The sequence below is a fragment of the Brachyistius frenatus genome, unplaced genomic scaffold (assembly GCF_029030835.1).
Source record: "Brachyistius frenatus isolate BFR_SWC_R1_liver_20210118 unplaced genomic scaffold, ASM2903083v1 Contig_43, whole genome shotgun sequence".
NCBI lineage: Eukaryota > Metazoa > Chordata > Actinopteri > Embiotocidae > Brachyistius > Brachyistius frenatus.
The window spans coordinates 581,082-607,813 of NW_027210642.1; the positions used below are offsets into that span (position 1 = coordinate 581,082).

The 26,732-nt window shown below is 41.0% G+C and overlaps 1 protein-coding gene across 10 annotated transcripts; it reads right to left on the reverse strand.

The window, feature by feature from the left end:
• Nucleotides 1–342: 342 nt before the first annotated feature.
• Nucleotides 343–25,596, reverse strand: sun1b (Sad1 and UNC84 domain containing 1b). 10 transcript variants are annotated; one of them, XM_069702789.1, is made up of 23 exons: nucleotides 25,345–25,596; nucleotides 22,897–22,994; nucleotides 14,070–14,258; nucleotides 12,126–12,367; nucleotides 10,787–11,041; nucleotides 10,498–10,632; nucleotides 9,933–10,061; nucleotides 8,983–9,066; nucleotides 7,985–8,095; nucleotides 7,704–7,823; nucleotides 7,489–7,582; nucleotides 6,603–6,661; nucleotides 5,848–6,032; nucleotides 5,376–5,651; nucleotides 5,177–5,269; nucleotides 4,470–4,561; nucleotides 4,182–4,326; nucleotides 3,713–4,027; nucleotides 3,491–3,575; nucleotides 2,800–2,915; nucleotides 2,461–2,628; nucleotides 2,259–2,351; nucleotides 343–2,170 (listed from the first exon to the last, which is right to left on the reverse strand). In XM_069702789.1, exons 2-23 carry the CDS (start codon nucleotides 22,977–22,979, stop codon nucleotides 2,054–2,056), a joined length of 3,186 nt encoding a protein of 1,061 aa, XP_069558890.1. In that variant the 5' UTR covers nucleotides 22,980–22,994; nucleotides 25,345–25,596; the 3' UTR covers nucleotides 343–2,053. The 10 variants fall into 10 exon arrangements, with proteins under 10 accessions (XP_069558890.1, XP_069558888.1, XP_069558891.1 ...); XM_069702787.1 differs by lacking the exon at nucleotides 25,345–25,596 and adding an exon at nucleotides 23,452–23,552; XM_069702790.1 differs by lacking the exon at nucleotides 25,345–25,596 and adding an exon at nucleotides 23,241–23,359.
• Nucleotides 25,597–26,732: the final 1,136 nt, after the last annotated feature.

The following is a 26,732-nucleotide window of genomic DNA, read 5'->3' on the forward strand; positions in this document are numbered from 1 at the left end:
AACGAAACATTATTCAATTTGTATTTGATTTTTTTGCATTTCTATTCATTTTTTTTTTTTTTTTTTTTTATATATTTAAGGCATTTTTCAAAGAGTATTTTAAATTCATGTGCAAACTAAGTGAAAACTCATACTTATTTTAGTCTTCCCAAATTGAGGGTCATCTGACTATAGTAGCAACCACCCGAATTTAATGTGAAAATGTGTATTTTTTGAAATAATGTAAAAATGGTATTTTAAAAGAAAGACTAGTGTTATAAGGGATCCTTGTGTCTCATCTTTTAGTTAAGATATGATAACATAATAACAAGAGAGCAACATCTAAAGTTAACTCTAGTAATCTTAGTATTTAGCCATGATTGTTATTCAGAAAATTTCTTCAAAATTAAAGTCTTTATTGGAATATATTCCAAAGCAGTTAAGTCATCTCATGACTGAACAAAAATAGCCATTTATCTTAAAAAAAAAGTCCCAAGATGGTTCCAAAATGCACTGAACAGCTTTTGACAAAATATACATCGCAGTAACTCGTATCTTGTAGCCACTAATTGACTTGTTAATAAATAAGATTGTGAACAAAACATTTTTACACATAACATTTTAGACTTTTTGCAACCAAAATGGACTACACACACCCCCATTTTTAAACAAATTATGAAAACCTGTGCCAAACATGTCTATCAAGTTGTTGCAGTACATCCTCTGATATCATCAACAACCCCCCCAAAACAAAACACGATGAGCAACAGTAGAAATAATAGCAATACAATAATAATAATGACAGGATGATTTTTTTTTTTTTTTTATAAAGCAACACTGATAAAAGTAGATATCATGAAGGACCAGCTATCAATGAAATATACAGATTACATTCCTTCAGGGTTTGAGAATAGTGGGAGTCTGTGTGAGGAGGACATTTAACTGCGCTAGAGGGAGATAAGAGAATCTGGTCAGGAAAAGCAAACGTTTGTCTACAAGAGTAGTTATATTATTCAGCTTTCAACATTGAGTGATAATTTGAGATCCAGGCACAGGACTCAAACGTTCAGAGAGCACACACTCTCTTGTAAATCCAGGATGCATATAAAAGTTAAGAGTATGGTGACATGCGAGTATTAATCCATGAGTCAATTCATAATCAGACACGTATTTTGTCTAATGTACATCGTGAAGAGCCTCCTAATACTTGAGTCACATAGAGCTCAGGTCAGTGGTTTTATAGTGTTTTTTTTGTGTAGTTAAAGGAACGTTGCATCCGGCCTCCACTTGAGAAAACATTCAGAGCTTGTCCATAGGCAGCATGTTCAGTTACAAAACAAAAGTCTTAGTTATGGCTGTGTGAAAGTATGAAGCCAAGCCTACAATGTAGTGAACATAACATGTCCTGTGTGCACCCCTGGGGAGGGGCCGACCTTCAGACTGCCCAAACAGTTCAGTTGAAGCCTTTGCAGAGACTTGACAGGAAAAAAATAAAAAGGGAGTGACATGCCGGGACAGCATCTCAGGCAAAGATGCAGTGGTCTTGATCCTAAAAAAAATTGTAGACTCTAATGGGAAAAGTAAAAAAAATAAAACCCAAACAGTTAAATATATACGATAAAGAACAAAAAACATATCAGACTGAGATACAGTGTGTGAAGAAATGGCAGAGATGAGTCTGTAACCCCCGCATTCCGAGTGTCCACCTTCCTATAGAAGGGGAAAGTGTATCTGTCCGCTCATGTGAGCCTGGTGCCCTCATGGGCTGATTCAGTGCAAGAGGCCTTTGATGAAAAGGGGTCTGGGACTTTCAGCTTCTTCTTCCGTGGATCCATTTCTCTTTAGCGTTCCTCGAGGCAGACTTTCCTGTTATCCTTTCAATAATACAAAAACATGTGTTCATGATTCAGTCTGGGCACATTCCTTTAACAATCCACAACTTCTGTGTCTTCGTGTCTTTCATACAAAAACGTCCTCAGTTCTGCAGAGTCCCCTTCGTTTTTAAACAAGTTGGCAAGAGCTATGTACAGATGGGTGACATGATGAATACCAGCGTTTAGCGGTGGCGGTTGGTTCACTGAGGGCGAGGTTCTCCGTGGACTCTGAAGCGGTACATGCAGGTGTATTCTGGGTGACCCCAGTTAGACAGCACCCGCACCTCGATGATCTGGAAGGCCTTGTCGTTCTGTTCCTGAAAGGGAAAAGAGGGGGGATATTCAGCAAATGCTGGCAGACACCAAAGTGATTTCTATTGGTGATGGAAGAGTCTCTTAAGTTACCATAACGGGGAAGGCCTGCAGTGACTCCCCATTGTCCTGGTATGTGTAGTTCCCCAGCAGCTTTCCTTCTTCTTGATACTCATCATCAAGACCCTGAACAAATAAAAAAAACATCAGTAAAACCAGCCATTAGTCACTGATGCTTGTATTGGATTAACAAGTGTCTCATTGTATGGCTTCAGGTCCGCTTTATATTTCTTACATAGACGGTGAAGTTGCGTGGGGCGCTGGTGATGTTTCCAGTTGGGGACAGAGCTTTGGGGATGTGCTCCACACAGAAGGATGTGGGAAGGATCCTCAGGGACAGCCGGATCACCAGATAGCCCTGAGATCCTTTAAACGCCCAGCAGTTACCTGGATACACATCAGGCTGATGGAGGGGATGAGAAATGTATTACTTTTGATAAAGCAGCCAACACTTTAAGATGCTTTCTACAGATTGGTTATATTTATCCAATTACAATTGTTGAATGAAAAGACATTACATCTTTCCCTCGTCAGAAAAGTATTTCTACCCTGAACATGTCATGGTGAGACTCACCTGGATGACAACACGTGGAGACTGGGAGAAGTACCAGAGCGGCAGGCCAAACAGACTCATGAGGGCCGTCTTGGTCTCGTATGTCTCAGAGCAGCGGGTGCTGAGGATGCTGCCACCTGAACACAAACACAGAAACAGGAATTATGGAAAAAAAATTCACAATGATTAATATAATAATATACTTGACAATTTCAAACCTAGTGAAAGTTAAGAGCTTATCATAACTTCATAGCTGATGTTACACAACCTTTCAAATGTATCTAGAACAAAACAGTATAGCAGTAGTATAACCCAACAAGGCCATGGCCACTCTCAATTCTGCAGTCCTTCTTATACTAGCTATAATGTAAACACAATACTTGTTTGACTGCTTTTACTGACAGCGAGACAGAATCAGACTGAGGTGTTACGATTAGACATCTTTACTACTAAATTACCAGAATGTTCCGATGGTCATCCCCACTGGGATTTTAATGATGTAGGTCAATAGACTGCTCACTAACACACTTGACAATTGAGTCTGAGCTTTTGCCATTAATACCATTTTGTCATCCAGCCTGCTAGTGCCCTCATTACATAAGATATGTAAATTAGAGCACAGCACTGAGCTATGGAACAGTTAGTTTGCTAATCCTTTCTATCCACCATAGGGTTATGTTTTGACCCGAGATGGATGGGCTTCCTTTCTTACCTCCAGACTCCAGGGCATAGTCCACCAGGCCGGTTCGATCCTGGGAGTAGAGCCTCAGAGCATTCTGGACGATCAGCTTCACTTGCTGGGGTGTAGACACAGCACAAAAGATGAAGATTAAATAAGACTCTCAAAACATGGCAAACCAACACTTCAGGAGCCGAGTTTAGATAATGTGATTAAGATGGAAATCCACAGTAAGTGAAAGTGTACAATTATTACCTCTTCTGTGAGTCCCTCGGCAGCAGAAGCGTGCTGGACAGTCCCGGTTATGGTATGAACCATGGTCTTGGCTTGGGACTCTGCCTCAACGAGAGTCTGGGCATGGTTGAGCTCCAGCTGCAGGGATATGTTCCTCAGGATGCTCTGCTCCAGTGAGGCCAGTGATGCCTGCAGGTCTGATGTGCTCACGTAGCGTTGGGAAAGCCAGTAAATCAAAGACTCTGGAACCTCTCCCTGCTGCTTCCCTGATCCACCGCTGCCAAAGAACAGAGCCTGCAACTCTTTACGCAACTGGGAGGACACCTGGACTGAAATCTGGGAAAGGAAAACGCAGAAATACAACGGAGGGAAATATTATAGAATGCCTGTCAGGATAATTAATAATTCATGAAAGAGCATTACAGTATGGGAATGTAAAAGTGATATAACTATAAAGCCCCCCCCCAAAAAAAAATGTTGTGTTACTTACCGTCTCCTGCAGTGTGTCCAGCTGCTCACACTTGCCCTTGCATCCCACGACGCCCTGCAGGTCCTGTCTGATTTTACTCAGCTCGACCTCGAGTCTCTGCACTTCTGCTAGCAGAGCATCATGTTCCTCCTGCTTCACACCCACCCTGAGCCAAAGACACAAAACTGCATGTGACTTTCCATAATCTTTAAGAACTTGCTCACAAAATGTGAATGATACATAAAAAAGAGAGAAAATTCAGTCATCATGTAGATTTGACAGTCTCTTCATTTCTCTTGGTTTTTGTACCTGACAGGAGCTGTGTCTGCTGCAGAAGTGACAACCTCTTTCTCTTTTTCCTCCTTCTCATGCTGATACTTCAGCTGCTTCTGCTGCACCTCCTACAACACATACACGGAGAAGTGTTACTGAAGGCAGAAACGAAAAGGCAATTTACAAAACCCCTATTGACCGATAAACAACATACTTTTATGAGATATTTGACACAGCACCACTGTTCCTTTGTATACAGACTTAAAACTTTTAAACCAGATCTGCTTTTATCTCTAGTCGTGTCTGTCCTCACATGTTTGTCTTGCCTGTCCGAGCTTGTCAGGATATTGTTTTTCCTTTCATACCATTGTCTCTACAGTTTTTTTACATGTCCCTTTTTTTGGTCAGTAAAACTGTACCGTGTCGGTTCGTGTTAACCGTTTATCTCTTTCTTTTCAACTTTTTGTGGTTTTTAATCATTTACTTGCTTTCTATGATGTTTTATCTACTACGTTTTCCTTTGTGATCACACTTTGTCCGTTTCTTATGATTGGGAAATAAATGGCAATTAGACAGGTAACACGGACATTTAATGTGACATCAGCTTGTCCTGTAACACATATCAAAATAACTGATGAGAAATAAAGGTTAATAAGCTACCTTGCCACACATCTCCATGCATTCTATAGGCATGTTTTCAGGGTATTTTCTCAGTGGAAAAGCAGTGAATGGGTTGCACATACCTCAGTCTTGGCAGCCAGAGCGTTGAGCAGCATTTCTAAATCAGCCAGCTGTGCTGCCTGATTCTCTTGGTGCCGTTTCTGCTGCTCAGCACTCTGCAAACAAGTAAAACTACATGTAAATTTTCTAAGCAAAATGTCACTCTTGTAACTCAACACTTTAACTTTCCAGAACAACATGTGTTTATCCTCATCCACCTACCTGTGCCCTGTGAGTGTTTTCCTGCTCCAGCTCTCCTCGCAGCACCCCAAGTCTCTGCTCCAGCAGGGAGGACACCCACAGTCCCAGGCTCTCCCTGTCGGTCTGAGTGTGGACCTGCTCCCTCAGGGTGCTGTAGAGACCCAAAATGTCCCCGTGACGCTGCTCCTGCTTCTGGCCACCCTGCTGGACTTGCTCCCATAATAGGGCTAGTTGGCGCTCGACACGTTGAAGACGCTCCAAGTCCACACTAGAGACTGACACAGGGGGAAGGATTGGCTGAGGAGGGCAATGAAGGAAAAAGGGTGGAAATGATACAGAAAGAAAGTTAACATTTTGTGGTAACAGTCATCCCTTGATTTCACCATACATGGTCAAACTGCAAGATATACATCGTGTAATAAGGTTTATACACCAACACATCACTCAGTGCTCTCTAACGATGCTTTAGTGCAGCTTCCGTTTTCTCTCTTACCGGTGCCTGTGAGACTGGGGTGGCTGGGGTCTGTTCCAGTGGAGTCTCTGGTGCAGGGACAGAAGCAGGAACTGGCACCAAGTTGGACAACAGCGTAAGGGGAGACACAGGACGCCACTCGGTTAGGTTTATGGCTGGGAGGTAGGCAAGCAGGGCAGCAGTGGACGGACCCCACAACCATAAAGCTGCATAAAGACGATAAGAAAGTGCGGTTAAAAGCTTACTCATCTGCTGGTTGGTCACTCAAACAAACTCTTGACGGGGATGTTAAACTCCAAACATTGGAAATGTATTTCCATTTCTAGATCATTCAACATCACAGATACAAAATAGTCAAAAGTGTAGGCAAAGTGTATAAAGCAACACACAAGATATTGAAAATATTTGTATTTACTATAAAGCTACAGCTGTAAAAACATGGCATGTTAGATTTAACCGTTTTCTTCCATCTAATCATAAAACTGGAATAAACAAGGAAAATCAAATCAGATGCAAGGGATAAGTATGTATATTGTGGAGTATTTCAGCAAATAAACAAAGAATCAATAAGTGCAATTATGAGCAGGACTGAACCACAGAAAAGACCTGAAAAGGCTGATATGAATCAGGTACTGGATTTGGAGCACACTCAGGGGAGGTGTGCTGGTTATACCATCTACTGCTTCACTACACACTAATTTTTCTCTCTATGTGCCCAGTGAATGGGTTATATCTGTGGTAAATTAAGGGAGTACTGCAAGTTCTTATCAACTTACCAAGGAGGAGCAAGAGGGGCAAAAGGAACAGCAGCAGCTTCCAGAGTTTGGGAAGGCATCTGAAACACAGAATGACACACTTATCAGATAAATACACAGCTGACAACAGTGTATGTTATCAGTTCAAAAAGAAAAGGACCTTATTGAATCAAAACTGTTAAACCTGCTCAGGATAAAACGGGCATCACATAATACGCTCAGCTCAAGATATTGAATTAGATGTCAAAATTGTACGATTTCAAAACTCGAGGTAAAATTTAAAAAAAAAAAAAAATCCAATCATGATTGCTTTCACAGCTCTGAAGATCTGCTTTTACAATAACTACAAAATCAAAAATATGTATGCAATATATTTATGAATGTTGTTAATTCAGTGCTGTCACTACATCTTAAATAAGAAACGATTGTGGCCTCTTGGGGGCGTTATGCAAACACAAGCAGTTACAGAGCAACATAGCATTCATTTAATGTCATGTTTCTGGTAACTTAAAAAAATACAAGTCCAATTATTAGTCCCTTCTAAATCTGATTTTGTCCTTTACCAACTTAAATGCCTGGCTCTTTAGCTGCTTAATGCCGGTTGAACCAATGCTATGAGAGTGGATGGAATAAACCTGAACAATAAACTTGTATGTTGGGCAGCTAAACAATGAGTTCAAAGTCACTGCAAAGCGCCATAAAGCTTGGTTAATATTTCTCTTCAGGTTCATAAGTGACCACATTTCCATGGTTACATTAAGTTCAGTTTTTTGTAATTTCACACTTTGTTCATACAAAAATATAAAATGTGACCGTTTTAGTATTTTGAAAACCATTTACATGTTAAAATTATTTCTTCTATGCATTGCAAGTTTCAGACAGAAGTTAACAGAAGGAGGGCTCTTACCTTGTCAGAAAGAAAACGTTGAGGAGAGACATAAGAGCCACCAGCTGGTACCATCCTCTTGCAAGAAACCACAGAAGTCCCCTGCCTGCCTTCACTGGGCAGATAGAAGAAATATATAAAAAAAAATTAAAAAAAAAACACGTGCAGAGAATGAGAACAACAACGAACCAGAAAATGCACATTTCTACGGAGCTGAAAAGAAAAGTAAAACCAACCTGGAGCTACCAGGAGCATCCAGAACATTGAGAGTAGCCTCTGTGCTGCTGTCCCAGCCCCTGATCCTAAAGCTTTGCCTGCTCTCGCAACACAGTAACCTGGCAGAAGGAGGCAGTGACCTGGAAGACAGGGTGAAAAAGCGGGAGGTTTAAATTGATTAATTACAGCGTAAATGGTCCACAGCTACAAGCAGGTTGTGCTGTAAACGTATGAGACCTGAACATGCATGTAACAGTATATTTATAAGGTGTCATCAACATAAAGAGAAGCGTTGGTTAACCTGCATAAACTAGGACGCTCCACAGTGCCCCCACCAGGCGTTGAGGCCTGGAGGACTGTGTGAGGAGGACGGTGTGTGTCTCAGAGTACTGCTTCCCTTTACAGTCATCACCTGCGTATGCCAAAATCATGAATAGCAGGCAAGCAGAATGCCCAAAAAGAAAAGATGCGTGAATAAACTCATACATATCACAATAAAAAAAAAGAAAACAGAATTTTGCAAATTATATAGGCAGAACAAATTAAAGAGAAGCAATCAAATTATATGTATATTATGAAAAAAATTGTAGGCCACTAGCATGCATACTGTAAACTCTGCCATGTATGTGAAGCCATACCACACAAAGCTTGATGAAAAAACTTCAGCCATGTTGTCTTCCCGAGCTGTGTTTCATGATTGACAAACACTTTTACTGTGCACTTAATTGTTCAATTACAGGCCTCAATATTCAGTTATGTTATTGGCCTTGATCAAGCTGCATATTGTCAGAGCTACTTCACTCTGTTTTTCTGTCATTTTCCATTATTCATTAGTATTTAACTTACTTTATTTATAGTTTGTTCAATTTAATTTATTCCTGAATTTGAATTCTCCATTGTAAGACTACTTGACCTTTCGTGTCACATCTGTTTCAATTCTTTATCCTGTTTGTGTAAATGCAAAATAAAAATCCCAACGAGACTAAAAACAAGAAGCTGATATCTGGAACGACGGTCACTCATGTCATGTTTGGAGCTTTCGTGTTAAACTGGACTCTTGAAATAGGTTTGGTTTACAAACTAAAGTGAAAGAGAAGCTTCTGCAGGTCAAGACGGTCAACAGCCTGCTGACTACTTAAAGCAGTTCACACAACCTCTGCCCGCTGGGTCTGACACAGGTCACGCATATAATTAACTCTGTCAATCATGGCTACACATAAGAAAACAAGGGTAGAGATTAAAAAAAAAAAGAAAAAAAGAAGGAGAACATGTGTATGTGGTTTGTGTGTGCAGGCTTACACAGGGAACCATTGAGATTAAGATGTGACGTATCTTCAGTCACCAGATCCTTCACATTCATGCTGCCACAGAAACTCGAGTGAGCTGCAACATACATACAACACATTTATTTGCATGACAAAGACGTGTTGCGTGAGAAGATTTTGACGAAGGTGCACGACGGAAGATGAGAAAAGGCACATGTCACTAATGTGACAGCTGCGGAGCTCTATAACTTCATGAGGAAAATGAGAATAGAGGGAAGTGAAAACAGTGAAGAGAGTGCACAGTGACAACTCCTAGAAACAAGAATAACAAAAAATAAAAAAAACGGTGGTGAAAGCCAGGCTTCAGGGTTGATCAAATTCTTCTGCGGCTGTGAAGAGAGCCAGCTTGAAATCAGCAGTATACGAGAAATAAAACTGACCTTGCACAAAGTAAAGCTGCAGTCCAATGATGGGTGCATGCTTACCAAAAACTAAATGTTTACTGATTGCAGACCATATCTGAGGAGCTTGAAATAAATGATGAGTAATCAAGAGGTACGAGTCAAGGAGTCTTGTTAGGTCTGCTTGAGTTGTCGTTTAAGTGGCCATATCCTCAACGAAAAGAACCACTAAAAGACTCGCAGCAAAAATGCAGCTCATCATGTGAAGCCAGGCAATGGTAGTTGGGCTTTTAATTTTGTTTTTTTCTCTCTTCCTCTTTCAGAAATAAAATGCAAAGTTGTGAAAGTGCAGGCTGGATAGATTGAGAGAGAAGCAGATGTGATGGACGAGATTCTTCAAAAGTCATATCCCACTTCAAAAGAGAGTTTACATATTTATCCAAATATGATGGTTCTTTCTCCCTAAACAAGAAAGTAAGAGCTCAGGAAGGAGAGAGACTGTAGAGGAAAGTTCATCAACAGAAGAGCAGCAGCAGACGTCAGGAGCTGTGACCCTTTGCCCCTTTGTAGTAACAGCAGGTACCTTGTCCTTCATAGCCATCGGCCCTGGAGCCCATCATCCTGTGAAGAATGGTCTGCTTAAACAGCCACAGTTGGGATAACCCGGAGGACGCCGCATGTCTCACTGAACCCGAAAATGATGCAAGGACACCTGGTGACACACCAGTCCATATGCTCACTGTTAGTCAAAATGCACACCGTGTCATGGCTAGAGACAAAATGCTACAAATAAATATTGACGAGAAGGAGGTGAAGTTGATGATAGAAGAATTCCCCAAACATACACCGAGAGGAAAAACAACAGGGAGCTATGGGAAGTCCAATAAGGGGAAAAGATAATAAAGTTACATGTGAAATACCAAGAGACTGCGAGAGTGATGATGAGAAGGCTGCTCAGACAGAAATAAAGAGAGAGAGGCGGTTTCAAATTAGCTGCATAAATCTCTCAGGACTCTTGAAGTCAGTATTTCTTTCAAGATCACTTGGAGCTGAGTAGCTCAGGAAATTGCCAAGACAAAAAACAGGAGAAGAAAAAGAGAGAGTGATGGGTAAAGGATGAAGACCAAAGAAAGTCTCTTGTTGTATACCTTTTCCTGATTGGCTCTTGGCCCTTGAACCCAGCCAGGCCACACTGTTGAAGACCAGGGTGACTAAGGACACTATGGGGGCCAGAGCTTGTTTGCCGTAGCGCAGACACGTTTTAGACATTGACACCAGGAACCCTGGAGAGAGACAACACTACCAATTATACTCCTATTATCACAACTTAAAGACATGGACACAATGACCTTTAACCTTCCAGCTCCAATAATTTCAACATTTAGAAGGAAAAATGTGAGAGAAAAAAACACGAGTCTAGACACAAGTGTTTCTCACCCGTCTTGTTCCTCCGACTCCTGTCTCTGGTGTATAACCTGGTGAAAGGTGAAGAGGGGGAAGAGAGGGCGTCGGTGGAGGCTTCTGCAGCATGAGATGATGACCATGACGAGGAAGACCGTGTGATGAGGGAGTCCATCTTCTGAGAGTGTAAAGAGCAGTCTTTGCAGATGTAGCCATTTGCGAGCGAGGTGTGGGACTTTGATGCATTGGCATCGCCGTTGACGCTTGACGAGCTGTGGGCGGAACGCTGCCCTGAGGACGCACAGCATTTAGAGACATTCATTAAGAAAGACAAAGGGGAATGGTTAACTTCATAACGTATTTACACAATAGCATCACTAATTACATGTGTTGTTGCTTCAGTTGGATGGAATACTTTGTCAGAGTAACACATTGCAAAAGTAAATACCTGCAGGGTGGGAACACTTGAGCATGACTAGCAATAACACACACATTAAAAGTTAATAAAATACTAGTAGAAGTCTTGCATTTAAAATCACACTTAAGAGTACACGTGTCACAAGGACAAATACAGGAGATCATTCCTGCCCGCTGCAATAAGACTGTACAATAACTCACCTCTGGCAAAATCCATCACACAACAATAACACTGTTGTCTGTGTTCTTGGTTGTTTGTATATAATATATATATAGATATATACTGTACTGTATATACTGTGCATTTTATATTTTTACTGCTATTTTATTGCTTTCTATTATTCTATTATTATCTATTGCTTCCTGTATGCTGCTGTAGCGAAAAAAAAATTCCCCTCGGGGATTAATAAAGTAACTACCTAACCTAACCTAACCTAGATTAGTGTTACTGGAAAAATAACCTTGAAATATGAATGTGCTGTAACAGCACTCACTAATAAGCAGCAGCAGTGGGTGTTGTTACGGATTATTGTCAATACATTAACATGCAAGCCAGTAGAGTTTATTTTATTCCATTTGCACTATTTAGGGTGGTTTAATTTAATGTTTAACAAAGCACTGTATTCACATGCTACTTATTATTAAGTCATTGAAATCTTCATTTGCAAATTAATTAATAAACCACAGCTGCAAAACAATTAAAGTATAATAATATATATAGTAGAAAAATAAATAAAGTAAAAAATAAAACAGTTTGCTCTGAAATGCGGTGGAATTAGAGCCATAAGACCAAATGAAAGTATCTCTTTAATCATTCTTAACATGTTAAAAATATTCACCATCTTCACCATATATTTCCTGAATGGTGGAATTAAAATGATCAAATAACCTCAATATTTTACAAAAACATAATGCTTCTTTTGTGACGGAATCTGGAATTATTATTTTTTGAACTGACCCCACTGTCCATCCACAGTTCTGGTGGTGGTTGTGACGGTGTGTTGTTTCAGACAGGACCGGTCCAGGATGGAGGTGAGCTGAGAGGCATCAGACGCCGCGTTGCTTTCCTGAAGGTCGCTGCTGTTGTTGATCGGGGTACTTGTGGCTGAGAAGGTGAGGTTTTTCCTCGGTGTGGCGGCTTGGCTCAATGATAAAGTCAGGGAGCCTGTAGTGGACTGCTGTTTTCTGCTCCGTAGCGTCCTGGGAAAGCACAGATAGGAACAGATAGAGCTGTGAGTTTTAGATTGTGTATGACTAGGAAAGGCATGTTGAAAGCACTAAAAAAAAAGTATTCAAGATGTGTCCCGATACAGCAAATGCAGTGGCACAGGGTAGTGTGTCCAATGCTTACAAAATACACTCACTACACTTAACCCACATATATTCACACTTCTCCTAATAGCACTTTTACAGTAGCTGTGAATACGACTTTAGTCTATCCTACAACTATCTACTGACTCACTCGTCCAGATGGTGCTTCTGAGTGGTTGTGTGCCCAGAAACATTCAACAAACTTCAAGAAGTTCCGGACATGTTGGATTCAGCAGGAATATTATGTCCAAACACAACAAAATTATAACAAAAACTACACAGATGGTTATCACTTAGATAATAAATTGTTTTAACAATCTCAAAACGTATGCCATACAGTAAACAAGGTTCCCACTCCAAATCAAATGTAAAATTCCTTGACTTTCACTGACTAAAACTGAATTTCGGTGACGTATATTAACCAGGATCACAGTCTGCCTTTGTGCTAATCAGACAAAATCCACTGACATTATTTTATTCCCAGCCATTTGTGATCTTTATTTATTAGTTCACTGCCGTTTTCAGTACAAAACTTTTTTTTTTTTTTTTTTTAGCTACTTAAACAACAAGCGAAACAAAATATTTATTTTTAAATGGGAAAAAAAAAAAAAACATTCCAAGGGCTGCCCTCGCCTAAAGATGCACCTCCACTGAGCTGCAACTGAGCTGTGATTGGCACCCGGGTCAAAGTTGAGTCTCCTATCGGCTATATGTGGACAGCATGCTTCTTAATGTTGGTGCTGCATCAAAAGGCTTCCTCTCTCATATTTTAATAGATCAATGGTAGTTTTACAGACTTTTGGCTTTTCTGTTGTCTAATTTACCCAATCTGTGAAGTCATCCTTTTGGAGCCAAAGCTCTTGAAATTTGTATTTTCTTGGCACGTTTGCCTTCGCTAGCACCTACAGGAAAACGCACAGCTTCACTAAAGTAATTGTTGATGAGTGGGAAGGGAATAAATCCACTCATGAAACAAGTCAAATAATATTGTATGCAGAAAAATAATGGAAATGATTACATTTTGATAAATGGCAACTAAAATTTAAACATGCAAAAAACTAAATTCAATGATATTCCGTGAATTGGCCAAACAAATTATGAAATCTCCTGACTTCCCATGCTTGGAAAAGAGTTTTTATAAATCCCTGATATTTCAGAATTCCCATGACCAGTGGGAACCCAGAGTTAACCTACATGCTTCTCTTTCAGTTTAATTGCTTTATTAATTGTTACTGTGGCTCACTCCTGAATGTTGTTTTTTTTGCCAGTTATTTCAAAGTAACTGGATGACTGAATCAACTTATTTGTACATTATGTAGGAATTAAACTAAACCAACAAAACATCTAGGCTTAATCTAATGTCACAGTGAGCTCTGAAAAACTTCGCATGACTGCGGTTTTAATGGTCAATTGGGAAGTTACTGTAATACGCCAACAGGTGCTTCACAACTTACAAATACCATACAAGTGGGTACTGGGAAAACTTATAGATGTATGCACGGAAATAAATAGATGAAAATGTTGATACTGTTGCTATTCGATAAGGCAACACATCAGAGTCAGGGAGAGAAGTGTCCATTGCTAGTCTCACCGTGTCTCTTTTGTGGTGCTGGTGTAGTTGCTGCTGTGGTTCTGGGAGTAATCAGCCAGGCTTTCGTTGCCATAGTTACCGGCACCGGTCTGTAGACGCAGGCTCCGTCGTGACATCCTGGGCGACTCGTACACGGGAGCAATCTGGTGCTCCTTCTCAAACTCTAATGCTGCCGTGGAGTAGCTGGAGCTGAGAGAGACGGCACGGAGGAATGCAGCAAGAACAGAAAGAGTGAGAAAGTTGGAGGAAGAAAAAAAAAAAAAAAGTTCAATGAAAGGAGGACTTGTTTAAAAGTTCATTACAAGGCACGGCATTGCCATTAACAATATCTGCTGCATAGAAATTCATTTGGAGACAACAAACAGGCTCTGAGTGACTTAAACTACATATCTATACTGAAAGGTGATATCCCGCACTTCCTGATGTGTTTGGCTTTTTTTTTGTCAAACGAAAGTTAACACAGCCTGTTTATAGAGCTGTGGAGCTGTTGTCAGTGTTCTTGACAGGAAGTGACTCACTCACAAGGGAGACAGATAGGACAAAAGGATAAGCACACTGTGTCCCTGAAAATGAAATTTAAAAAAATAAACCAAGTAAACACCCCCAAAGTATGCAAGAAGGCTGAAAAAAAAGCAATCCAAAGCCAACCGTAAGTGGAAACATGCTTTACTCTGACTCACAGGGCCACACCCACCTGGCAGAGAAGGCACTCGGAGACAAGGCCAACATTCAGAAATGACTAACAGGCAACAGAGCAGCAGCTGCCACTCACTGGAACCATTAGAAAACATACTGTTGCAACAATGCCTCTCAGCTGGTGGAACCAGACAAGCAGTGAAATAATACAATACCTGTGTCCTCTTTCTAAATGATAGAAAAGCAAGTATAATTATACAAGTAACATAAAAATAATTTTCTTTTTTAGATATTTATTTGTTTTCACTTATACACTAACTTACATTACAGGGACTGTCAATAGTCCCCCCAAAGATCTGTTTGCAAGTCCGGACTTTGGACATTTGCATTCAGCCCGTCACTGCAGACAGAGAATAAACTTCCTGTTACCCACCTTCACTGTTTGAACAAGAGCTGGCTGCTTTGAGGCGCAAGAACGCACTTCCAGTCAGAGGCCGTTGTACAGTGTTTGCAAAGTCTTGCACACAACACATGATTTTCACAAGCAAATGAACTCATACATTTGCATGCATTTCAGCATGCACATGTATTATACAGGTTGCTCTGCGGCCCTCCCTCTGACTCAAAACCCTGAGGATTACACGCTCCCGGCAAGAGCCTATTATGCGCTTTCGTCCTCCTCGCTCTGCCTCCTGATCCAACTGGCTCTTCTCTGGACACATGACCAAGGCAGTACCTTTCCCCTCTGTACGCTGTTGTTCCAAAATGAACCAGCTTCTCTAAGCATTTGCCAAGGAGCGTGAATATAAATACACGTAAAAGTTGTTTAGGACACGTGGCCATTTACTGCACATATCTGCCATTTTTAAAAAAAGAAGCAAAAGCCCCAACTTCCACTTGTTTCAACACCAGTAGAATATCACAACGTATGCACACCAAACTAATACCTAGGAGTTGCCCAAAAATTGGGGCTGGGAAAAAAAAAAAAAAAAAAAAAAAAAAAAAAAAAAAATCAAGGAAAGAGTCAGAGATATGGATACATTGATTTAAAACCACATAACCAAACAAAGCTGTGCAACTGTTTCAAGTATATGTATGTGTGACAGAACACTCGCCTAGGGTAAAAAAAAAAGAAAAAAGTACAAGCGAACATTCAGTCCCTGAAAAGACATTTTCTTTTCAACCAGAAGGAATGCAGATATCATCTGCAGTGGTACCAGATGAAACCACCAATATAAATCGTTTCAGAAGGCAGTGAACAGCACTGCTGCCTGCAGGAGCAAGTAACATAAATGGTGCTATTTTATTGACAGATAAACATCAAATTCTTATCCATGTACAATATTAACATATCAACATGTATACAATATTAATTTGCCCATTTGCCTGTAGTTGAAAATGACCACAACAATAGAGACCATGAGGACTCCGGTGGACACAGTTTAAGCAGTAAGAGCGAGTTAAAAGTATGCACCTAAACACACCTTTTCCATATCACTGTGTCACTGCTTGTCTTATTCAAATTTGATTCAAATATTGGAAAATAGCTGCGGGGCAACACCAGGTTTGTTTTTTCAAATCTGTTCGGAGTTTCAAACTCTATGTATGCATTCGAGTGGGCAAAATGAGCCACACAGCAGTTCATCCAGTGAGTGCGGTCTGCAGTAAGAGCACCACGCTCGTTTCCAGGTTACGTACTGAACTATAAAAATTAAAAAAAACTTTGCTCAAAGATACACGTCTTCTTTTGCATAAAAACACAGTTTAGCTTATCACACCAGATCCATGATTCATAATGATTACAGGGAAGAGCAGGGCTGGATGTGTGTTAGACAAACAATGTACTGTCTGTGTAGCCCGCAGCAAAGTACAAACATTAGTGCAACCTTCTGCTCTACCTGGCAGCTCGTGGGCAAATCACATGGCTTTTCATTTGAACAACACCGCCACCAATCCCATTTGGATTTTACTAAACAGAGCGTGTATCTCCCTGCAGTGCTGGTAACAACTCCTCCTTCAAGATCTCAACAGAAGCTCCAAACAACCTTCAATTAGTTTGCAAAGTCTTTTCACTTGTTCTGGGGATCCAAATTGCTCTGCGTGCCGCTCTCTCCCAGGCGGCTCCCACGGCCCACATCTGTGATATAAATAAAGATGGACACAGAGCTTTCAGAAGAGAGCGAAGAAGACACAGATGAAGAGACAGACATACAGTATAGAGAGAGAGGACACTTCCATCCTGACATTCAGCTTCCTGGAAGCTCACCTTACGTAACACCGGAGCTTTGATTGTCTTCCCACACTCAGTGGGCACAGCCAAACTTTATTATAACGCACAACTACACATAGAATCTGATCCGATAGGATCCTACATCCCACCAGCTTCTGGGCTGCTTTCTGGTTACATTATAATGCTGAGCAACAAGCAATGAACATGCAGTTTATTGCTGGTGGTAATCACGGGACAACAGGTGATACAACACTATCAGGATACATGACAAGACCTTAAAAAAGATCGAGATAGACTTCAAAACAAAATAGCTGATCAGTCAAAACAAGCAATTTGAGGTTGGGATCTGTGATATTCTGAGCACCTCTGCAAACAAGTATTCAAGTTAACCCTATTTATACCCCGTTTTATTCAGAACGTGATCTATGTTTGGTTTAAGAAGATTTTTACGTAAATTTGATGTGTGCAGGCACAACTGGAAAGTGATCAGAGCTTTCAGACAGCTTCCAGATGGACTTACTGGATCTACGCCATTCATCCAGGTGTAAATGCAACATGATGAATGCCTTTGCATCATTGAGAAAGTATCGGCCCACGGGGTGAAAAGGCCATCTCTCCAATGTCTGCTCTTTACTGGCTCATCAAGATTACGTACCTCGGAGACATCAAGAAACCTGATTATAGCGGTGAGGAGTTCACAGAAGCCACCAGGTAACTGAGGCATAAACCAGCTCGTCATCATTTCCTTCAGATTCATCCGGAGAGATACACGAGAGACAAATAAGCTCCAGTGACATCTCTTCTGGTGAGTTTACACCTCCAGTGCCACGTTTGGCTTCCTACCACTAAAGGGACCTGCCACCCGCCCACACACTGCCTGCTTTTTATAGTGCAGGCAAACATTTTTTTTTTTTTTTTATCCCATCACAAAGCATACAGAATACACACGAGGAGACATCACGTGAACAGCAAGTTTACAAGCAAGGACAAACAGCTTGTTGTTTGTCATCTACACAGCAGATGTGGTTTGCGTTTGAAAAGATTGAGAAAACATTTGGACTCCAAGAAATATCTGTTTGGCCTGCTAGAGAGAATATGCAAAATATGTATTTGAAGCAAAACATCATTTACTTTCATGATGTTTCTCTTTCATTCGGCAGCCCAGTCTGCATACAGCAAAGCTGAGCTCAGCAACTCTGCTGCTACACTGCTACCTGTTTTCAGAAATTTCTCTCCCTCCACCTCCGCAGTCTCACCCAGTATAAGCATTTAGTTTGATGTGAATTTTGAATATTTTAATATCCTGCTCATTAAATGTTGTGTATCTCAGGCACTGTAAGGGTGGGTTTGTGTTCTCAAGGATAATGTGTCGTATCACAGAGTCACGCCGCTAAACTAAAATGCATGTTGCTGCAATATATGGTAAAAACCTAAATGTGTGTCCTGAATGAATTGAATACATTTTTTGCATTTTATTTTTTTTCTGTTTGCTTGACTTCCACTGGTAAATAAAACGGTCAAAATGAAAAGGACATGAGATTAATTTCTGTTAAATACACAAAGTGATCACAATATAACCTAAGCTGAAGTTCTGGGATGCAAATCTATTGTAATGAGTTCACAACAAATAAATAATGTTTTGTTCTCTTTTTTTTTTTTTTTTTTTACAAAGACAGCACAGAATGCATTATTTGGGATTATTGCAAGCCCAAGAAAATTTGAGGCGACAGCCATGTATCTAAATCTTCTTGGGTTAGATCTGTTCCAATAACAAATCATTTTTGAGACTTGCTGCAATTTGGCTCAAGCATACTGAATATTTGATTATCCATTCCCAACAATTTATCTAAATCTCCTCCAACCGACATTATTGGACCTCTGGCAAAAATGCCAAATCACAGCACAAACGTACAACAATCTGACTTCCAGTTTCTCTAAACTGTTTAAACAGTGGAGATTTTTTTTCCCCTCACAATGCTGAGGACTATATTTACCAGAGACCAGGATCTGGGGGGGCTGGGCCCAAGCAGAGTCTTCAAATTTCCATCCAACTATCTCTGGGTGGGTAGGACTTGGCACTGCGTTTAAGATTGCTCCAGCCCACCGTCATTTTTACTCCCACAGACAGCACTTCCCTTCTGCCCCACTTTCTCTGTGGTGTACTTCGCTCTACACACTATAGCACTATAGTGTGCCGTTTCATGTTGCTGTGGTTGCTATGGAGACTACTTTAAACAGCTCCCAGGGTCCAGAGAGACTGCGATCAGTAACATAGGCTGGACATGTACCACGTCCAAAGACAGACTGAACACATGCTCACACAGGCTCAGACAAAAACAGAAATGTTTCCGGCATGTGAAATACCTAAACATATGCTCACAAGAAATAACTTTGCCGTAGGCCAACTCTCCAGAATCCAGCTGCTGTCATTTGCTTGGTGCTTGACCAGCGGTGCAGGTGCCGAAACACACTTGGACCACATGTCAAAACAACTGTGACGGCAGAATGAACAACAACTGTCCAGCTGGATCTCAGGGCACTCAGCTCGAGCTTGCTTTGGTTGCATCTCTGAACCTCGTCTTGCAGAGCATGACTCACGGGTACAAATCTGCAATCAACTACTGTATTTTATATGCTCACTCAGCTAATAATCTTAAATGAACATCAAGTTAATGAGTGATAGGCTTGGGGGGGGGGAAACAACCTTTTTGCATTTAAATAAATCTTTGTATGGATGGGAGGCTGAATGTGTAGGTTTTCTACTTTTATTATCTTACAATTTATGTATCTTTAACATTACTCATCGGTGCCTATTCTTCATAGATAGCCATATACGGTATCAGAGAACTCAATCAATACTGCTGCTGACTATTGTCACACTGCATCTATCACTTGTGGGGGAAAAAAAAAAAAAAGACACTCCAACCAGAGGCTCCAGCCCCACTGACCCACTTCCACAATCATCAAATATGAAGGGCCTGTGTGAGTCAATGCGCAACACACACACACACACACACACACACACACACACACACACACACACACACACACACACACACACACACACACACACACACACACACACACACACACACACACACACACACTCCCAGTGACTACACGGGCGCAGTCAGCCTGTTTTTCTGGAGGTGGTGCAGCCACAGAGTACGACTGTTCCGCTTTCCAGCAGAGCTGTAAACTACAAGAATTTATCAATGCCTTACATCTCTCAATCATAGACCACTTCAGTCAAATGAAGGTGAGAGCTTGCATCTGTGAATGTGTGATATTTCAAAAGGAATGATGATATTACTACCCATTAATTCAAATTATCGTATTTCCATCAATTTCGACACCTCTTTCCATCATCTTCCATGACAGATTTGAGCTTTATTTCCACTAAAGTGGAGTTTTATCTGAATAGTTTCACTGAGAACAAAAATGATTGTATCTTCTCCTATGAATTATACTATTTCCAGGAGATAAATTCAGAAGCTACAAAAATGTCACACTTTTATAAAATCAAAGAAGCATTAATTTGGTAAAGAGTAGATTCAACGCAGCTGTAAGGAAGTGGGAAAGCACAGAAAACTCTCAATTTTCTAAATTAAACCTTGTTAGGTTATGAATCTATTCATTAAAGTGTTCCTCTTGCTGTAACAACACTCATTAAATCAACACAAGGCTGGTGGGCCATGTTGTCAGGGTTTTTTTCCAAGGCCTCTGGAGGTGCTATGGTGAGGAGTAGTGGGTAAATATTTAACTAAAAACTATGCATTTTCCCATAATTTTGGATTATCATCGTTACGATACTCATAAAAATGTACTGTCTGCCGTAAAAAAATCATCATCAAACACTGGTAAAACTAAGTTTATGGCGGAGCTACAAAAGCTTAGGTGCTCTGAAAAAGTGTTACAACAGTAAAGAAAACCCTGCGTGTTGTCATGGCCACCCTCTGGTTTGAGGGGGGCTTCTCAGAGCTGATCATGGATGCAAACAGAACATGAAGGCAGGCCTCCTCTTCCTCTTTCTCTTGGACTATTCAATGGCACAAAACTTGTCGCTGCTCTTTTGAGTTTTGACAACAGATGGACCAACGGTTTCTGTCACCTGACCCTGCCTGTCTGCACTGCTCTCTTGTACTCCTGCATACCAAGTCTGAACACACTAAGCTGCAGCTTTGAACAAGTAGCAAATACAACATCTACTGCCAAGCTGTCCTACGATGTATTTAGAATGCAGGCAAATACAAAGAGATGCAACATTTCATTACGTTTGCTTCTCAGGGGGAGCTGAGGATTAGCAGCCTCTCGGCTGCAGTGGACACAGGCTAATAAAAACAACAGATCTCTCTACTAGCTGGTCAAGAAGCAGAAACTATTAGTCTAATCCTGGGATCAGGGCCATGGTTGTGACTGTGAGGTTCATTAATAGCTCCTCAGCTGACTGCATTCAAAGGAATACGATTAGCTTGTTCCAGCCTAACAGTCTACCTGACAGATTCCAGTGGGGTGTCAAACTAGCTCATTGCACATTCATCTTACTCTGCCACAGTTCACAGGGTGACTCAGAAGACTTGCTACGAGTTACCGGATTTTACATTGCTGGAATGCACCGTGTGCCACAAAGCTGACCTGAAACAATGACAAGTTGAAGTTATTTTGCTGCCCACACACCAACTACAGAAAGAAACTGACACTGTTAACAGTACAGAACTGTCACATAATGTGACATATAATTGCCGAGAGAGACAACAGTCTGAGTTTGTTCAGTTGCGTTAGTGTTGCAGGTGTGCTGACTCCACTTTTCACAATGTGTTCTGCAAGACACATTGGTAAACCTATAATGAGAGGGCGGCTCGATGTTTTACGAAACACTTCCATACTCTCACATAATAGTTATGCAATCACGCTTCCTTTCCCTTAAGTCAGACAGTGAGCAAAGCAAAGGGCGAGGTAGGATTTCATTTTCACACCCAAATACCTTTCTCTGTCTTGTTCATCAACAGTGACAGCAATAAAGACAAGAACATTCCTCCACATTCACATACCTTCTTAAAGAAGTGTCAAAGATGCCTGCGGCATAAGCTGGATGAGGGACAGACAAGTGTTACAGGTATGGCGTACATTCCCAAAACTAAGTCCAACACCAATTCTGACTTCTCTTAAAGGATCAACAAGTTAAGGTTAGCGAAGCCACCTTGATTCTACATTATAGTAAAAGTATGTATAGTTACATGCTGTTTTACCCTGAGCGAGGCCTTTCCAATTCCCCACTAAAGCATACAAAAAACACAGCCCAACTGAATCATGAGGCTGACTCATCAAACCACAACCACAGGGTATTTTTAGAGAAGGCACTAACTGTTTTACAAAACTTCTCCAAGCTAAAAAACAGCAATCTAACAAAAAGCAAATACTTAAAACATCTTGCGCTGTATTTTTGTTTGCAGCCTATTGCCTTTTTAAATTAAAAGCTAATAATCTGAATCAGCTGAGAGACACAGGGCTCGACCATTAAAGCAAGTTGCATTCTATAAATGATATACAGTGAGCTCATTGCTCCTAAAGGCTTAAATCAGCACACACAGTGAAGAATGTAAAAACAACCTCTGGGATAATATGAAAGTCTAGAAACATTTCATTATATTACACTTTCAAAATGACATGAGGAAACTCACAACAGTTATTATACTAGTATTAAAGTTGACATCACGCAATAACAAACTTTTAAAAGGAAACTAAAACAAGATCAAATGGAATTTGGAGTAGCTGGTTGACACTGCACGTACAAAGTCTTAAAGCTGATTAAAATGCAACAGCAGCAGCATCTCAAGGACAAGTTTGCTCCATTCATGCCACCTGGAGCCACAAATGACATGCGTGGTGTAACTGAAATGCCATAGGACTGATTGCTTGATGCTGCAGCCGGAGTACCGCAGCACAGCACTGAGGTCTCACCTGAGAGAGTAAGTATAGCCGGTGTTCTCTGGAGCACACTGTGGTGGTGTATACGTGTGCAGCTGGGAAAAATCCATGGTCATTCTTCTTTGTTTAGACTGCAAGAGTTAGGATGCAAGGGATAGGACTCTTTTAGCCAAAAGGTGACATGGCAGAGGAAAATAACAAGAACAAACTAACTTCTACACAAACACACACACTCGCAAAAAACACATGCACTGCCTTGTTCAGCCTGTCTCTTGCGCACAAATTAGCTCTGCCAGTGAGCTCAAGCCTGCCACAGTTTAACCACTTTTAAAGAAAAGATTCAGCGTTGCATCTACACATTGAAAATATTGCAGTACCAGCAAATTCTCCGCCTCCTCCCCAATCAATTCTAGCACTATTCACTGGGCTGCTCTCCAAGAAAACACAACCACCAGTTAGTGCTTTGCTGAACAACCATGTCAGAAAGCCCAGCGCAGGCAGGCCCTAATGAGAGCTGTTAGACATTCCTTTTCCTCAGGAACACAACAATGCTACTGTGATTCTGCCTGTGGTCGAGAGCTGGCTGACCTCTTCCTGCATGTTGGCTCAGGCTGGTTGTTGACGAAGGCTACGGACACCAGTGACGCTCTAATGAATGACTTGTCTCTTCTCCTCCGGTCCGAAAACCTGGCGGGAACCGATAGAAAAGGCTGGCAGAGACAGGACGGAGCAATCTTCTTTCCCTTTGTGTCAAGCAGACTCTTCACCAAGACAGTTTCTCCTACAGTGACTGCTTGAGTAAGCTGGGTATTATGAAACCCATTAAAACAGCAAGGGGTGGGGCTGACTTTCAGGCAATGGGCGGGAAGCAACCAGCCTAAGGGCTGAGCCTCTCGTAGTGAAACCTGCATTATTTGAACAGGCTGTGTAAACACTGTTACCATAATACAGCTCCTGGTTTATCAAATACACTTGTAGTCCAATACAAGAATCCTACAATTAAGTTTTAGTTTGTGAAGGTTAAAATGTTTTAGAGAGGTGTCAATTGAACTTTATGGTCATTTTAGAGGATTTAGAGACATATATAGTGACTGGCGCAAGAAACACCTCCTAGTATGATGCAATTCAACCCAATAGCACTGCGAACTGCATCCTTCAAAATGGCCATCCAATAACAGTTGAATATACAGTTATAACTGTGTTGTTGTATTGAATGGTACACTCAACTTTGTGTTGAGGCAACTGAGTGTACACTGGCAGCCAATATTGCCGAATACACTTTAAGTAGTTGGCCAATGTTGGCTATAAAAAAAACTGAGTTGCCTCTTATAATGGTTTCACCCCCACTCTGCATTACATATGAATGTAATATTGTGTGCATCTAAATTGGTCTTTCTGGCCACAGAAAACTATTAACCAAGCTGCATGCCACTCCATCCAAAAAAATAAATAATCAAGAGCAAGAGGGACCTAAGCTATTTAATCAAACCGAGAGGTGACGCAAAGTCGGAGCAGCACCAAAAACAGATGGGTTTTAAAATCCACCACCAAAATCTCGAAGCATAATCTTAATCATGTTTTAAATCCGCACCCAAGTCTCCAAGCCAAAAAGGGGGATAAAGGGTAACAAATACCCAAAAGCCAAGGGGACTACTTAAATTCAGCCTGGATTAATTTTTTTCAACATGTCAACTGGTGCAATGAATAACGATGCAATCGCTGAACTGGGGACTCCAAAATTAAATACCAGACCCTACAGTGCATTAACTGGGCTACAACCACTGAGCTCATCCATCCAGAGACAGGCTGAACAATAACAGACCACGAGGGCGTCCCGCAAAAACACACGTACAGGTAACATGCTACACAGTGGACATCTTTCCCACAGTGCTGTGGTTCACCTCACATAACACGTCTGTTTTGCTGCCTCCTTTACGCAAACCACCTGCGACGAACTGGGCAAACAGCTGAGTCCTGCGGCTGTCGTCCACCTACTGTGAACGCACCGTCTCAGACTGATGCCGTTTAAAACAACGCATTTACTTTAATTATAACTGCAGATTGTCCGGCCCTGTGACTTATAAATCCGGTTACATTCTCACATTGCCCGTTGCTAAATTTAGACGCTATGTATTTAGACAACGCCGTCACCCACCGAAGCGCTGACTTACAGGCTTGAGCAACGACGCACTATTCCCATACCTCACCGCACACGTTCATTTAACATTTCTCAGCGAAAACACGCACTTACAGGCCACTATTAGTCATTAACGACACATTTGATGGACGATAATGTCGCAGATTTGTAGAAATTGCCGTAGAAAATAAGGCCTGAGGTTGCGTTCGCTGTCAAAACAGTTGTTGGTAAAGGAGCTCAGCAAAAACAAAAATAAATCCTAATAAAACGTAGACACATTCACAACAGAACATTTGAGCTACAATAACATAGAGGATGTTATTCATAATAGCATGCCAACTTGCCCGCGTGATTTGAGTCCATGTATGTTATTATTCTTTAAGAGCGTAATCCATAGGAACAAGATCCACACATTATTATCACGGAAGATGCGCAAACTTCTGTCAGCATCCCGACGCGCGGAACCCCAAAGGTTCCTTATTTATGCGGGCCCACAGATCCTACTCGGTATTTTCTAGTAGAAAGACACAAAAGTTTGCCTGTAGCGAGGGACTGTTGTGCCAGTGCACAACCATCAGATTTCCAAAATGGCTTCCCGGGCGTAACAAAGCCAGAAGGATCGCTACGGAGCTGATCCTCCCACTCCTCGGCCCTCTATTGTCGGCCAGAGCGCACACTTTAAATCTATTGGAGGAAACGGCATCCACTGGACTACTGCTGCTGGTTAAGTGAGACTGAAGGTTCCTGCAACCATATCTGCCCTAAACACACTTAAACAGCATGACTGAATGATTGATTTATTATTATTATTATTGTCACTGTTTTTTTTATTTATTTATTATTATAGTTCTACTTATGAAAACAACAAATACCAGCTCACTTGCACCTAATAATTATATTTCAGTCAACCTGGGTTGTATTATTATATAAATAGTACCAGATTAAAGCTGGCCAGTCAGTGCTTTATTCCATTATATTTAATATCATATACACAGTCAGGGTTTTAAAAATGGTCCGTCTGGATCCCAACTGGACTTTTCTGAGTTCCTTGAAGATGTTTCATATCTCATTTGCAAGGCTTCTTCAGTTCTAACAGACTGGACGAGAGCTCCATGTTTTAATCTCCTCTAAGCTTGAGCGTTGTCAAGGTCACATGAGACCCATCCTGGTTCGGGTCAACAATAGTCAAAGTAAGAATGGGTTTCGGATCGTTGACCCGCCCGGTCATCAACGACCTAAAACTCAAAACCAAACTCAAAAAAGGTTTACCATGAGCTGGGCTGAGAATCTTCACAGACATCCTTAAACACTGAAACAAACTTAAACTAAACCATAGACTGCAGTAGGTTTGCATCATTACTGTTGCACTATTATGACTAGAAATATTTAAGTAAGATTTTGGGCAGTAAACAATTGCACTAATGAAACAGAAAAAAAAAGGACATTATTCTCTCTATTAGCTCAGTCACAGTGAAACAACAATGAAAAATACAATCAATCACAAAAATGTCATAAATATTACTTTTGCATCTTTGCAGATAAATTAGCGTTTAGCTGAAGTAAGGCAGAAGACAGATGAAACAGAGCGCTAAAACAGAACCATACGATGATGATACATGTCCTGTTTGAATCTCAAAATGCACAGCAGTTGCTTTTACCATCAAAATGGTTGTTGTGGATCCAAAACAAAGTGTAAAAGAACACAACCGCTTAGTTCAATCATTACTTCCCA